Below are 16,470 nucleotides of genomic sequence, written 5' to 3' on the forward strand. Positions count from 1 at the left end.
ATACCAACAATCCTTTACTCTAGTCCTGAAACTTTCCAGTAAGTACTCTGCTCACTTTTGCTGAAAACAAATATACCCACTGCATAAAGATGTTTAGTGTTACCCTGACCTACTCTGGTGATGGGATGGCCAAACACCCTAATAGTCGGGCCAGAAACCCCATCCAAGGACTGAGGAATCTGGATGCAGAGATCCAAGGCTAGGCCCCGGGTGGAGCTCTGGGAGTCTAACTAGTAACAAAGAGGAGGGCTTATATGAGTGAGAATTGTTGAAACCAAGGTTAGATAAAGCACAGGGACAAATAGCCAAACGAATGGAAACACATGAACTATGAACCAAAGGCTGAGGGGCCCCCAACTGGTTCAGGCCCTCTGAATGGATGAGACAGTTGATTGGCCTGATCTGTTTGGGAGGCATCCAGGCAATGGGACCGGTCCTGGGCTCATTGCATGAGATGGCTGTTTGAAACCTGGGGCTTATGCAGGGACGCTTGGCTCAGTCTGGGAGAAGGGGACTGGACCTGCCTGGACTGAGTCTACCAGGTTGATCTCAGTCCTCGGGGGAGGCTTTGCCCTGGAGGAGGTGGAAATGGGGGGTGGGGTGGGGGGAAGGAGAGGGGCAGGAGGGGGGAGAACAAGGGAATCTGTGGCTGATATGTAGAGCTGAATGGTATTGTAAAATAAAAGGGAAAAAAATGTTATCACTTGTAAGAACAGTTTTCCTTTGCTGTGCAATTTTCCTTTTGTACTGAAGGAGGGCAGGCAGCTTTTTAACTTCCTGCATGAATAATGGTCTAATTTGGCAGCTGAGTTCCTTGAAAAAAGCACATCTCGGAAGACTGACTACTTACTTACTACATTCAGATATATAACTTAGTTATTTATTGATGAAAACATTGAAGTAAACAAACTAGTTTATTTAAGGTTCAAGCTCATGTATTCCTCTCTATTACTTGCCTTTACAGTAACATGACTATAGCTTAAAATTTTATTCAAACATTTTGTAGTTAAGATAGACAAGATTTACAGAAAAGACCAGGAAGAACACTAACTTTGTATTACCTTTCCTATATGTCCTAGAGGAGCTCTTTCCTCTCAGTTCACCCCTCGCTGGGGCCTTGCAATTGCTAAGCATGCACTAACACTAAGCTAAATATCAAGCACTAAGATAACAGCATTTAAAGGAGGGATTTTCATGGAGCAAAACAAAATCATAATGCAATATAAGTTTTGTACATAGAGGCTTTTTTTTGGGGGGGGGGGGGTTCAAGACAGGGTTTCTCTGTGTAGCTTTGAGCCTTTTCCTGGAACTCATTTGGTAGCCCAGGCTGGCCTCGAACTCACAGAGATCCGCCTGCCTCTGCCTCCCGAATGCTGGGATTAAAGGCGTGCTCCACCACCACCCGGCGTTTTTGTTTTTTTTTTTTAAACTGAGTTTATTTTATTGGTGATTCACCTGAAGCCATATGACATTTTCCCACTTTCATCTACTCCATTTTTCTTACTGTTAACTATAGCTCATGAGCTTATAGCTTCTTACAAATAAAAATGGCAGTGCCCTTCATAATTATAATTACTTTAAGCACATATTTGATGAATCAAAGAAATCCATTAAGAAAACAAATTACCTTTTGGATAATCTTCCAATAAGAGGTTGAAGTGACCTAATTGACAAAAGAAATCAGACTCCACTTTTCCTTCAGCTTTTAAGATCAGAGATTCGTAGCAGCGAACAGCCTAGAAATAAAAGAACACAAATGTTTAAGAGATAGATAAAAATCCTAAAAATACATTTCCTCCCTAAGATAAAGTATATATCCTCCACTAAATCATCACCTAGAAAATGTGTTTTTCTTATATATCAATACAATCAAGGCATCATTCTTTAAAAGGAATAGTTTCCTTAAGTATTTATCGGAAGTTCTACTGATAAGGGTATAAATGTCTCTCCCATCTACAAAACAGCAAAAATATTTGACAAATCAAATAAAGGAGCACTTTGACAATTCTGCTCATAAATAACAAATCTAAACTATTACTGTATCTCTGTTGATACAAATAAACCTATTCTCAAATCAAACATTGTTCATCTTTCCTATAAGCATAGTGAACTTATATGAATTAGGTAAGAATTTATACCATCTCTGTAGTAAAAATAGCTACCATTTATACTTAGCAGTTCACTTTTTGCCAAAATCTATACCATATTTAAACTACCTTCCAATTATCTGTTCCTTGTTATTTACAAACATCAGTCAAACACACTAATTCTAACTCTAACTCACACGCCCAAAATATTTATATACCCTTACTCTCACATTTCCTTTCTCAGAAAACAAAATCTTTAAGGCTGTTAACTCCCTTGAACTCTTAAGAATACAAATGACAGAACAGAGTTTGATGACATATTTCAGTTGTCATATGCTACAGATCCTGGGGAACTTATCCTCTCTTACCCTCAGTTTTAAGAGACCTGACAAAATAATTAAGATGTCAAAATTGGTCCCCAGAGATGGCTCAGTAAGTACTTACAGCATAAGCCTGACAACCTAAGTTCAGAACTCCAGAACCCATGTAAAAAAAAGTCAGACTGTCCTCTGACCTCCACGCTTGCACGTAAGTACCCTCACACACAAGCACGAACACAAAGACAAACAGACAAGAGGAAGGGAGGGAGGGGGAAGAAAAGAGCTATGGAGAGAAAGGACTTTCTCCAAGAGTTCACACAGTACTTGGCACAGAACTAGATACACCTGTTTCTTCCCTTCTCAGGCAACAACAAAGCTCTTACTCCTATGGTCTTTTTGATAATGTCAAAATTTCCTTACATAAATACTCCATAATGTTGCTGTTGTAAAGCACCCTAGAGTTATCAAAACCAAAATAAAAAAATGTGATTTCTCTTCTGGGTGTCCTCTTAGGTTTGGCATGTACAAAGAAAGAAACTCAAAAGAGTTTCTATAATCATTAAAAACATCATTTCACTATTCTCATGAAAATTTCTAGAATGTATACTTAGAAGGCCTTCCTTTTTCCTTATGATACAGAGCCTTGAAGTGTAGCGAAACAAACAGTTTCAAAATGTATATACTAAAATTTACTATCCCAACAAAATTTATTGTCAACAAGTTTGGAAAACCTATCACAATATAAATCCAGGCTGATCTTACTGTACTTAAAGCTTAAGAGCTACAAAAGAATTGTCCTCAGTACCTATTATACTCTTTGCCAATAAATGTATATGTAACAAATCATAAACACTGAGAACTACTAACCAATCCACTTCTCTATAATTAAAAGTCTGGATTCTATAGTGAAGTCTCAGGAATTAGTATAATTTAAAGGCACAAAATTTCAAGAGCCTCTTTATACAACTCTTATCGGACAGATGGTTTGATTATAAAAATACAATTTATTACATGTTAAGAAAAATCAGTTATTGAGCACAGTATGGGAAGTCGTAATTTTACAATAAATAAATGTTTTTAAAGCTAGTAACAGTATCGTAAATAAAGCTGTCATTGAAATAATTTTGTATTTTTGTTTTTTTTTTTTTAATTACATTTGTATCCCCTGCCCCATGTGTTTGTTCACCCATGCTATGATGTGTATGCAGAGGTCACAGGCAACTTGCAGAATCAGGTTCTCTCCTCCCACCATGTGGATCCCAGTGATTGAACTCAGGCCATTAGGCTTTGTAGCAGCCACCTTTACTCACTGAGCCATTTCTTGGGCCTTTGCTTTCTGAAACACTTGGTAAGATATATAGACACTTTTCCTCCCTGACAATTTCTTGTTATTACTATTAACTTTATAAGCAAATATGTTCCTGTGATGAAAAATATTCAGAATATAAACACAAAGAAACCTTCTTTAATGATTTAAGCAAAAAAAAAAAATTCCTCTTATTGCCTTTAATGCCACACAACTATATGATCATATATAGCCTACATTCTATTTCTCGTAAAACAGAGGACCACATCTTAAAAATATTAATATACAACTCTGATCATCCACAAAAGATTAACACCAGACAAAATCCAAAATTTGTGAATTTTCAATTTAACTGCCCATATACTTAAACTAGATTGGAATTTTCTCAATAATTCCCCCTACATGTTCACTGTGAACCTAGTAAACCAATGCTGGTGGTGAAACATGATGGTGACAGAAGAAAATCAAATGAGACATAAATGTGGGGAAGACTTCCAGTTTGTTACCATTTCATACAGAAACTTCATGTATTTATTTGATTTTGGTAATTCTGATACTAGATACAAACAAATGGAAACAATTTTTAAGCAATATTTAAAAGAAAAATACCTAACGGTAATTTTTAATACTCATATAATAATATAGAAAAAACAGTATTGTTTATAATAATATTTTAAAATCAAAGGGTTGTTGGCAAAATGGTTAACAGGGGCAAAGTGCTTACTTTACTTTACAACCTGCCTTTGATATTCAGAAAAATCCAGCCCTCCCACAACCCTGTAGAAGGAGAGAATCAACTGGAAGTTGTCCTTTGATCACCCACATACACACGTATGCACACCCATTCCTTCTTCACCCCTTCAATATGCTAGATAATGATGATGGTGGACACAAATTATTTTTAAAAAATACAAAGGTTAGTGAGAATATGAAGATATATAATTAGTTGTTTGGATTTAGAAGAAAGATCATTTAAATGTCTCCTCACCAAAAATAATTCCTGTTAAAAGGATAATTTTTAAGCCAGGTATAGTGATATGTGTTTATCTCAGCTACTTGAAAAGATGAGGAGGATCTCAAGTCTAGGGATTCAGGATCAGTCTAGGCAACATAGTGATGTCCCCATTTTAAAAGAAGAGGTATGTGTTTATATTCTTCATCATATTTTTTATATTTTATTTGAATTTCAAATATAGTATTACTATACTGTATTTACATCATTTCCCTCTCCCTCCCCTCCCCTGCCCCTACTACTCCTCAAATTCACTGCTTATTATTATTGATACACCACACACACACACAGAGGCAAATTTATTAAAACAACCTGTTGAGTTCATTTAGTATTGCTCATATGCATGTGTGTTTAGAGCTATCCACTTGGGATTGGATCACCTATCAAGGGCTTGTCCTTAGAGTAGACCAATTCTCCTTTTCTCAGCAGTTACTAATTAATTGCCTGTAGCTCTTCATCTAGGGTTAGGGCCTTGTGAGATTTTCCCTATTCATGTCATGGCATGTCAACTGCTGTCATTTTTCAGGTCTTTTTAGGCTACTATTCTGTTGAGATTCCATGAGTGCAGCTTCTCTGTCCTATACAGAAGTCACTATCTTGTAGCAGATGCCCTCCCTGGTCTTCTAGCCCTTACAAGTTTTCTGCTTCCTCTATTCCCTAGGTGTAAGAATTGTGATGTAGATACATTAACTGGAGTTGAATACCTGTTCTCTGCTTTGACCAGTTGTGGGTTTCCATCATGATCTCTGCTGCAAAAAGAAGTTTCTTTGATGAAGGTTAAGCACTAAACTCATCTGTCGACATAATAAGTACTTAGAAATGATACTAGCTTAGGGAAGTGACAGTATAGTAGGTTCTCCTCTAGGGTCTTTAGCCTCACCAGCCACAGAAAGGTAGGTGGGCAATATTTACAGTACAGGGCATGATTTTCTTCCTAATGAGTGGGCTTTCCAAATATCTTACCATTCTGGCCACTATTATGGTCTGAAGGCTTTACAGCTGTGTAGTACTGATTACTTTTCTCCTTTGATAGATTGCATAGCACCTTCCAGTACTATAAGAGCTAGTACTCAGGGAGAAGGCTTCCAATTCCATTGCAGTTCAATTCCTCCAAGTCCTTTGTCTAAAGTGTGTGATGTCTTCAGCAATGGGGTCTTACCTTCAATTCTGGAAGGCAATCAATAGCTAAGGCAATAACCTATATCGTTTGGGAGTTTCTTGGACTACTCTGACCAACAAACAACACAAAGGGGAATTTCCCATGCCTAGCACTGGAGTTTTTGATTGACAGACTATGGCTTTGAGGGAACAGAAAATCGTCACCCCTGGTGCTGTAACTTCATTTAAATCCCCACCACACACACACACACACACACACACACACACACACACACCTTCACTGCATTTTGAACTCTGCAGGTACACAAGTAAAATCTTTCCTATACAGAGTATGCTTGTACATGACTTCAGGATAAAGTGACTAGAATGTAAAACAAATGTTAATAATAAAACTCTAGAAATTATATGTTCATATCTCTAGCTGGCCCATATAAAAGCTCTAAATTGTTCCACTTCGCTATATTTTCTAAATTTTTCATAACTGTATTATTTCCTTGCATTTAAAATTACTATGCTCTCTTGTAATTCATCCTATATTTTAATATGATCAAAAGTCTGAATGAAAGTAATATACATAAATGTAACTAATAGCTATATTTTTATCTATTTACAGAGCAAATACAAACTTTTTTAAACTGAAAGAGTATTCAATCTATATACTAAATATTTGAATGGCAATTTTTAAGCTATAAATAAAAGGCCTATTCAATTAATAGACTATCTTATATTTATAATAACCAACACTTTCCACAAAAAATATTTATAACAAACAGCATTTAACAATTTGTAACTATAAAAATATATATATAAATTTATAATTTTATCTACTACAAAGAGAAAACACATTGGGAAGGAAAAGAAATAATCATTAAATACTGGAGGCATAGAAAAATGAATTAAGATTGCTCCCTTTCCTCTGCTTTTCATTGAACTGAAATGTCCCCTCATTATGGTGCCATTTTCTACAGCAGTCAATGTAATTTGCTTTGGTACCTGGCTTTACTTTTACTATTTGAAAAACCAGTTGTTACAAAAAAGTAACATTAGCAACACCCTCCATTTCTTCTAGAGGTGTCTGGCTTTTTGTGGTGCTGGAGGTCAACCCAGGGTCTAGTGCATGACAGTCAAGTGTTCTACAAGTAGGCTATAGCCAACACCATCTATTTCTAAAACTCACACAAAGACAAACATGTACCCTTCTTTTTTTAATGTGTATGGGTGTTTTGTCTGCATGTGGTACCTGTGTACCACATGTTTGTTTTGCCTGCATGTATACCTGTGCACATGTGTGCCTGGTGTCCACAGAAGCTAGAAGAGGGTGTCAGACACCCCCCCCCCCTGAACTGGAGTTAGGTGTGAGCTGTCGTGTGGGTGCCGGGAACTGACCCTAGGCCCTCCACAAGAACAAATGCTATTGACTTCTGAGCCAACCCCTCTATTTTTAATAGGAAATACTGGGATGAGAGGTTGTAGCTTAGTGGCTGGTAGAGCACTTGGCTAAATATGTATGAGGCCCTAGGTTCCATTCCTATCACAGCAAAAAATGCATAAACGTTAAGTATGAATCTTTTATGCTCAGTATCTAACATGTTAGACAGTTAATACTTCAGATTTTGGAATATTTTAGAAGCACTACATACAGGTAACATTTAATCAAGTTTATTCAATTTAAAAGATTACGTGAAGTGGCTGGGTAACATATAAGTACAAGGAACAATATAAATGTAAATTAAAGGGATGAAAAAAGGTTCTTAAATTAAAGAGTCCCTTGCAGGACTCAAGTTTAGTACCCAGCACCCACATTAGGTACCTCACAACCACCTATCATTTCAGCTCCAGGGGAATTCAATGCCCTCTTCTGGCCAGTGTTGATATCTACACTCATATGCACATACACACATAATGAAAAGTAACAATCTTAATTATAAGTTAAAGTACCCCAATGGTTTTAAAGGAACAGAATCTCTTAAACTGCATCAAGACAAGCATGTGGTCTTGCTCATAATTTCTAGAAGTCAGTCACAAACATCCAAGATGGATTAGTAGACATTAGGGCATATTGTCAGATGATAAATCAGATGAAGTATGCCAGCTAAAAAAGCACTCATGGCCCAAATTAATAAATTTTACAGATCAACAGGAATTATCAGTTCAAGGTCTAGTGATAACAGCATTATCTAAGTTACCTGAGTGCTTTTTTTTTCTTTCTTGGAGAAATGGGGGTGTATGCAGTTCAGGCTGGCCTCAAACTAAGACTATCCTTGAACTCCCCTGAAGTAATGAGCAAAGGGCAGCTGTCCCCATCACCCATCCGTCGTGTGGCAGCATGGGTGGGGGAGAGTTGCCCTCCTTCACCTCCCACCCCCAACCCCAACCCCCACCCCACCTACCTGCCTATCAATGCCTGAGGCAGGTATGAGAACTGGCCCTGAGGTCACAGAAGCTGGAAAGCTGTCCCTGCCCACGACCAGCTGCATCACTTGGGAGAGTAAGCCCTGCACCTCATCTGGGTAACACAATAGGCTCAACCTTGTTGGCGGAGGTGTGGGTGAGCCAGCCCCAAAAGTTATAAGATTGGGAGAGCCGTCCCCACTACTCGTCATGTGGCCATGTAGATGGGAGAGCTGTCCCACTACTCGTCTGTCATGTGGCGGTGTGGGAGGGCGAGAGATGCCCCCCTTACCCCTCGCCCCTTACCACCTGCAACAGAGGAGAGAGCTGACCCTCCTCTTAGCTGCAGCACTCAGGAAGCAAGCCCTGCCCCTTGCCTAGCCAGCACAGTAGAGCTCCCCGATGTTTATAAGCAAAGGAGAACTGCCCCCATTACTCATCATACATGTTGTAGTATGGGCGGAGGAGAGATTGCCCCCCCCCACCTCCCACCCATCAACGTCTGAGACAGGTGGAGGAGCTGGCCCTAGGGTCATAAGAGTGGGAGGACAGTTCCTGCCTCTCACTGGCTGCAGCACTTAAAAGAGTGGCCCCTGTATCTCTCCTGAGCAACACAATAGGGCTGGTCCTAATGGTGCAGGTATGGGAGAGTCGACCCTGAGGGCCTGAAAGCAGAACTGGCCCCACTCCTTACTTATTTCTGCAAGAGGTGAATTAGCTGGGGCAATGCTGAAGAGCTCACCCCCTAATGATGAGTACTGTAGAGAACTGGCTGATGGAACAACACTACAGCAGCTGCCCAGGCCCAGAACCAGGATTATGACTTAGACTGTCCCAACATCCACCCATCTATGATCTGTTGGAGCATGACCCAAAGCTCCAGTATCTCCACAACAAAGGGCAACAACAGGATATCCAAGAAGAGTCCTAGTGAGAGCACAGGAGTCCTAGTGAGAGCACAGCTTCATTAGTATAGCAGAAACCAGAGGCCTCAAACCGGACCAATGACCCTTTGCAATAAACTACATGAGACCCTGCTTTAAAAAACAAAAACAAGCTGACTCAGGGTAAAGGCTGCCAAATCTGGCAACCTGAGATCAACTTTTGGGATCAACATGGTGGAAGGAAACAACAGATGATGCCCTGGAGTCACATAGAGCTGTGGCATGAGCATGCCCTGCCCCCACACACATACATAAATGTAATTCAAAAGCAAGCCAAGTGAAGGAAGGAGAGAGATCCTCTTCGGCACAAAGAGAGAAGAACTCAATGAAGTAACCGTTAAGAATGAAAGGAAGAAAAGAGAAACCTTGCAAGGCCTAACCAATCCCTGAGAGGCAAGGAAGATGATAAGCATTCTACACCAGACAGGGCTACAACTTGAAGGGAGATCTCTAGTTTTTGTCTCACCATGTGATCCCTCTACATGCTCCCATCATTGTGACAATATCCACCGTGAGAACTTTGCCACAATGAGCACCCTACCTTTTAAAAATCAATAAACTTTTCTTTGAAGTACTCAACTTTGAATACTTTGTTTTAGCAACAAAAATAGACTAATACCTAAAGGTAAACAAAGACAATCTCACAGCATTTTCTTTCAGTTAGATGCTTTTAATTTGAAATTCTAAAATACATATACAAAGAAAGCCTGTTTAGGCTGCAGAAATGGTTCAATGGATAAGAACACTTTCTGTTCTTCAAGAGGACCTGGGTTTGGTTTCCAGCACCCAAATGGTGGCTCATAATCATCTGCAATTGCAACTCCAGTTTCAGAGTATCTGGGGGTCCTCTGACATTTGAAAACACCAGGCACACGTGGGGTACACATACATACATGCAGGCAAAGCATTCATACATACAATAGCTTTTTTTTATTTAAAAATAAAGCCTATTTGTACCAGTTATATGCAAACCACACCTTCATGATAATAGAAGATATCTATTATCTGTATCCCAAACATAATTCAAACTGATACCTTTGGTAGCAAAAGGCATTCCTTTGCCCTATATATTTATGAATAAATGTACAGAAAAAAGCAAACACTTAGACATCATAAAATACAGACGAAATGATATTTATGAGCATGAGCTCCACTGAAAACAATCTGCTTTGAATTCTGCAATTTCTAATATGTAGTATGCAGTTAAATTTATTTACTGAAAAAATGAAGAATCTTGAAACTAGACAAAACTGTATACTGCCCCTTCTCAAAATATTTAAAGAAATAGTTTTCATTCAATCTGACTATATCCTTCAGACCACTCTTTATAATCTCCATATATATATAGAAATTGAACAAATCTTTGCATCAATATAAAATATTTCTTTCATTGACTATGCTAACTGTTCAATGTTGTGTAATATTAACTATGCAAAGACATGTTACATTTATTCATGTTGCAGAATATTTGTTTAACTATGTAAAGATGTACTGCATTTGTTTATGTTGCGGAATATTTGTTTAACTACGTAAAGATGTGATGCGTTTGTTTAATTATGTAAAGATGTGCTGCTGTTTTACCTTGCCTGCCTAAGGCACCTGACTAGTCTAATAAAAAGCTGAAAGGCCAACAGTGGGGGAGGAGGTGTAGGTGGAACTTCCAGGCAGGGAGGAGAAATTTAGGCTCAGGGGAAGAAAGAAAAAAAGACGCCAGGGACACACCAAGGGACAGCCAGCCAGACATGGAGGAATCAGTAAATAGGACATACAGAATGAAAGAAAAGTAAAAAGCTCTGAGGCAAAACGTAGATGAATAGAAACAGGTTAAGTTAAAAGACCTAGTGGACAAGCCTAAACTAAGGCCAATCATTCATAATTAATAGCAAGCCTCTTTATTTGGGAGCAGGTTGATGGCCCAAAGAGAATTCCAACTACAGTTTAACATATCAAAAGATCAAGTCAGCTGTGGTGACACCAAACTATACTTCTAGCACTTAAGAGGCAAAAGGATAGCTGCAAGTTCAATACCAGCCTGGGCTACTGAGACTCTGTTTCAAAGCATGTCACTGTCTGCCCCCACCCCCAAATCTATTTCAAAATTAACATCTGCTTCCACCTTAAAAATATATTATTTCAAAATTAGTATCTACATGGCATAATTTGTTTCAACTAAAAAAAAAAAAAGCTGGTTATTACCAAATTTTCACTGTTTCCCTTTAAACATAACAAATTTATATTCTTGGTTTGTATTTACTATGAATCTTTGGGGGGGGCGGGGTTGAGACAGGGTTTCTCTGTGTAGCTTTGGTGCCTGTCCTGGATCTCGCTCTATAGAGCAGTCTGGCCTTGAACTCACAAAGATCTGCCTGGCTCTGCCTCCTGAGTGCTGGAATTAAAGGCATGTACCACCACCACCCGGCTTTACTATGAATCTTTATATAGCTTTTGATATAAAATGTTTCTTATTTCCTCAAAACCAACTACCTTTTCCTTTATTACAGTACATTATGTTAGGTTCAGAACAAAATTCCCAGCCACTAACTTAATGAAACAGTCAACGGTGTTTTCTTCAGCTATAAATCAAGAATCCTAATTGTGTTTTCCTTCTGTATGCAATTTTGCACTTATCCAACATGAGTCAGGATCTTAATTCCTTTCTCTCTGGAGTTAAACCAAAACCAAAGAGTTTGAGATGAGTAGCAATAACCCCCATTGGAAATAGCTATCCTTTTGTCTTGTTTTGTTTCCCTATCTCTGTTACATAGTCAGGCCTGCCTGACATGGGACAGAGATTTTTGGAGGAAACCTTTAAACAACCATGGTTGGGTCTAGGAGGGGGAGCCATAACTCAACTCCAGAACTAACTTTTTATTGAAGTAGAACAACATAAAACAATTTTTTTTTTTTTTCCGAGACAGGGTTTCTCTGTGTAGCTTTGCGCCTTTCCTGGAGCTCACTTGGTAGCCCAGACTGGCCTCGAACTCACAGAGATCCGCCTGGCTCTGCCTCCTGAGTGCTGGGATTAAAGGCATGCGCCACCAACGCCCGGCTAAAACAATATTTTAATATTACCCATACCTAAAAAATACTTAATCCCTGTAAAACTGAATCCAGTGACCAGGGGGAAGGAACAAAGTAAACTGAGAACAAAGAAGGCCTAAAGCTAACAAATTTTTAAAGTGTAGATCAGAGCAAGTTTAGATATAAAATATCTGGGGCTCAACTGTTTATGCAGTTGTTACAATTTGTGGGAATTTGGTGTTTTGTTTGTTTGTTTTTGTTTTGTTTTTCCGAGACAGGATTTCAGTGTAGCTTTGCGCCTTTCCTGGAACTCACTCTTGTAGCCCAAACTGGCCTTGAACTCACAGAGATCCGCCTGGCTCTGCCTCCCGAGTGCTGGGATTAAAGGCATGCGCCATCACCGCCAACCTGGGAATTTGGAAATCAAGTGTGCCAATTTTTGGCCATTGATCTGTGCTGAAGCCAAGTTGTTGAGTTGAGTCCAAGGAGGAGAGAGGGTCACAAAATGAAATTCTGCTGGAGGGAAGTGGAGATAAGAGACTTTTGGAAGTGTAGAACAGAGTAAGGTATAAGAGATTTTTGGGGATCTTGTGTGTAAGCTACGTCCTGTGTAGTACACAGTTCACTTCCTGCTGCTTGTGAATCAAGATGTAGAATTCTCAGCTATCTTTTCAGCACCATGTCTGTCTGCATGACAAAATGGACTAAATCTCTGAAGCTGTAAGCCTGCCCCAATTACATATTTTCTTTTATAAGAGTTGCCATGGGCCGGGCAGTGGTGGCCCACACCTTTAATCCCAGCACTTGGGAGGCAGAGGCAGGCAGATCTCTGTGAGTTCGAGGCCAGCCTGGGCTACCGAGTGAGTTCCAGGAAAGGCGCAAAGCTACATAGAAAAACCCTGTCTCGAAAAACCCAAAAAAAAAAAGAGTTGCCATGGTCATGGTGGCTTTTCACAACAACAGAAACCCTAAGACACATGGGTAATCTTAATTTACAACAGTATACTATATATGCAACTTAAGATTCAACTCTTATTTAAGAAAACAGATGTTTTAAATGGCAACCATGTGGCTCTCATCAGTCTTGACTGATGGCCTCATCAAGATGGAAGCAACCACATGACTGACAGCCATCTTTACTAAGGTTAAAGAAGAGTACATGGACCACATGGTATAAAGCAACAATTATAAAAATTCTCAGTCCTACTGAGACCTTAGTTTATCACTGTATCTCCTTTTTAAACTAAGAAAGTCTCCAAACTATTTTGGTTTGGTATGGATTTCTGTATGATGATAAAAATTTAAGATATTTGCTACAACATACTACATATATATGTATGATTCAGTTCTGGTTTAAAATATATTGTATATGATGATAAAATTTTAAAGTTATAGAGGTGTACTCAGATTAACAAAAGCTGATTTAGAGATTTACACCTATTTATGTCTTTGCTAAATTGTTCAACACCAGGTTTCTAAAAATTTAGATAAGTAACATATGTTTGATAAATACGGTTTATAAATTCCTAAGGTCTATTTAGGTTCACAGTAACATTTGTCTAGCTTCCTTGTCTTTGCTACGTGGTTAAACTTTAGCGATTTATAAAAAACTGAGTCACACAAAAAATACTGTGATATTCTGTAATGGTAAAAGTTTACATTTATGGTTTATTTTGACGCTGAAGGATCTCCAATTAAATCTTCAACTCAAATTTTAAGGCTCAAACTTAACAGAGATAAAGCTGCAAACCCTAACCTTATAAAAGCTGCTAACATACTGTAAACTGTTAGAGATAATTAAGACATGCAAGTTAATGGTCAGTCACCTCATAAAGGATCATATTCTTTAATATTAGTGTTCAAAAAAATATTTATAGTCATGATTAATTACAGTAATAAGCCTTATTTAGCCTCCTGTATATGTTTTTAAGATTAAGCCTAAAGTCAGGTATACTTAATAGATAATGGTCCTCAAAATCCTCAGCGATCTGATGAATATTGATTGCATTTAAAATGATCAATAAAAAACTTCCCACAATAAACAAAGACCCCCCTCCTAACAAGAAAATTTTAAGGTCTCCAGAGAAGACACACTAATGACTCCATCTGGACTGTGGTAATGCTAACTACTGGACAAAACTGCCCCATCCCTTACCTGCCACCAGGAACCTGTACAAACTGCGGACACTTGGGTTGACTGCTGTACTCTGCCTTGTCAAAGGAACAACAGTTTTCCCAAATCCTTCTCCACAGAAAAATTCCTCAAACTTGGGTCAGACAACCCGCTGTTCTGTGTGACAACTGAAGAGTGAATGCTACTCTTGTATGACAGCCAAAGACCCACTGCTTCTGCACCCATGAACCACATAAGCCTCAAACAACTGTCTTAGTAAGTCTCTGTCGTTTTAATTGATACAAAAGCCATTTAAATTATACTTCCTACTCAAATTGATCCTTCTCAGATCTCTGATGACATGGATGGCTAACTGTAGCTTTACCAACAAACACCCAGCTGCCTGGTCAGTGAAGTGGCAGGTTTCACACTAAGAAAGATTTGGAGTTTCTAAAGGTTATGAGAAACAAATAAGTTATGTAAGTCAAGGAAAAATAAGTGATACAAGTTATGCAGGTCTAAGAAAGTAATTTAAAGTATACAAAGGTCTGAAAATATGAATGCTTAAGTTGTAAGAAAAGTAATCTAAGGTATATAAATCCAAAAAAAATTTCAAGACAAGTCTAAAAACCCTTCTCAGTTCCTCTGAGGCCTTACATAAACCTTGACTCTACCCTTCCAGACTCCCCTTAACTTGCTCCTTCAAAGGTTTTTCCTTTTCCCACTCTTTTCTCCTCACTCCCTCAGGCCCAATTTCCTTACTAGGAAAGGATGTTCTCTCCAAAATTGACATAAAGTTTGCCCTCTACCCCAACAACAGCTCCCAAAACACCTCTACATCTCTCCTCTTCCTTTCCTCAGTCTCTATTTGAATATTCTCAACTTCTGCCCAATTCTTTAGTCAACCCCACTAAATGGGATCACCTGCTGCATACCATAAACCCCTCTCAGTTTGCACTCATGCATAAAATAAAATACTCTGCACTCTGTCTATCTCACACAACAAAACATAAAATGAAAAAAACTGGCTCACACCACCATCATGCTTTCTAGCCAGAAAATACCAAATATACACAGTTCACTTCCGAAAAATATCAAAACATAACAATCTTGTTATCATTTTTAAAAAACAAATTTAATCCAGGTTGTACATTTATTACACAGACAAAAGACATTTGGATAAAATGAGGAAATATCGCAAAGCTACACAGAGAAACCCTGTCTCGAAAAACCAAAAAAAAAAAAAAATGAGGCAATATATAAAGGAAACATGTTCTCTCGAGGTATGTGTGTAATGGAAGACAGGTACACTTACACAATTTGACTATTACAAATATAATCAAAATAAAATGCTATTCCAATACAAGTTACCAATAATAGAGTAATCACATACTGGGCTCCCTGTTATGTAGTGGGCACTAGCACTATGTTAAGTACACATTCAAGATTCAAGATTAAACAAGACAGGCATCATACTCACAGAACTAGCAATCAAGCAGAGTAGACAAAAATTTTAAAATAGAAGCCTGCATGGCACCAGAGTAAATTGTGATAAAATACACACAAGTCAGGAGGGTAGAAACATATATTAGGAAGAAAAAAAATATTTGTTTTCCTTTATTTTTTGTGATGGTTAATCTTCATTGTCAACATGACAGGATTTAGAATCACCCCTCAGATCCATGAGGCAAATCTGGATGTGTTTGTGAGGGCTTTCCAAAGGAGAAAGACCTACCCTGAATATGAGACACCATTTCACACCCTAGGGATCCAGAGGAATTAAAGAGAGAAAAAGAGAATGCCTGCTAAAAAGTGCATACTCTTTTTCTACTTTTCTTGGTCTGCCACATGACACATCTGCCCAGCTTACTACAAAAAGTAAATATCTTTGTTATCTTTCTTTTACTTTAACATTAAAAGCAGCCCAAATATTTGAATTTTTTTAAATTAAAAAAAAGAAAGTTAAGATTGGTAAGCCTGAGCTGGAGAGATGGTGTAGAAAGGACGCAGGTCTCCCTCTTTTAAAAGGCCTCCATGGGCATCAGGCACCAAGCACACAATGTGGTAGATGACAAACATGCAAGCAAAACACCCATACACACACACACACACACAAAAAAAAAAAAAAAAGGGGGGGTTTTTTTTTTTTTTTTTTTT

General features: G+C 38.4%; 1 protein-coding gene across 12 annotated transcripts in view; it reads right to left on the reverse strand.

Moving 5' to 3' along the window:
* Kdm6a (lysine demethylase 6A) overlaps positions 1–16,470 on the reverse strand; it is a 152,594-nt gene that overhangs the window by 110,274 nt on the left and 25,850 nt on the right. For 8 of the 12 annotated variants that reach the window (XM_028854137.2, XM_028854135.2, XM_028854131.2 and 5 more), the window contains exon 4: positions 1,628–1,736. In XM_028854137.2, coding sequence (XP_028709970.1) covers positions 1,628–1,736 — 109 coding nt within the window. Of the gene's footprint in view, positions 1–1,627; positions 1,737–16,470 lie in introns of those variants that run through there. The other 4 variants (XM_037198966.1, XM_037198965.1, XM_037198964.1 and 1 more) reach the window with 1 other exon arrangement.

The sequence above is a fragment of the Peromyscus leucopus genome, chromosome X (assembly GCF_004664715.2).
Source record: "Peromyscus leucopus breed LL Stock chromosome X, UCI_PerLeu_2.1, whole genome shotgun sequence".
In the NCBI taxonomy this organism is placed as follows: Eukaryota; Metazoa; Chordata; class Mammalia; order Rodentia; family Cricetidae; genus Peromyscus; species Peromyscus leucopus.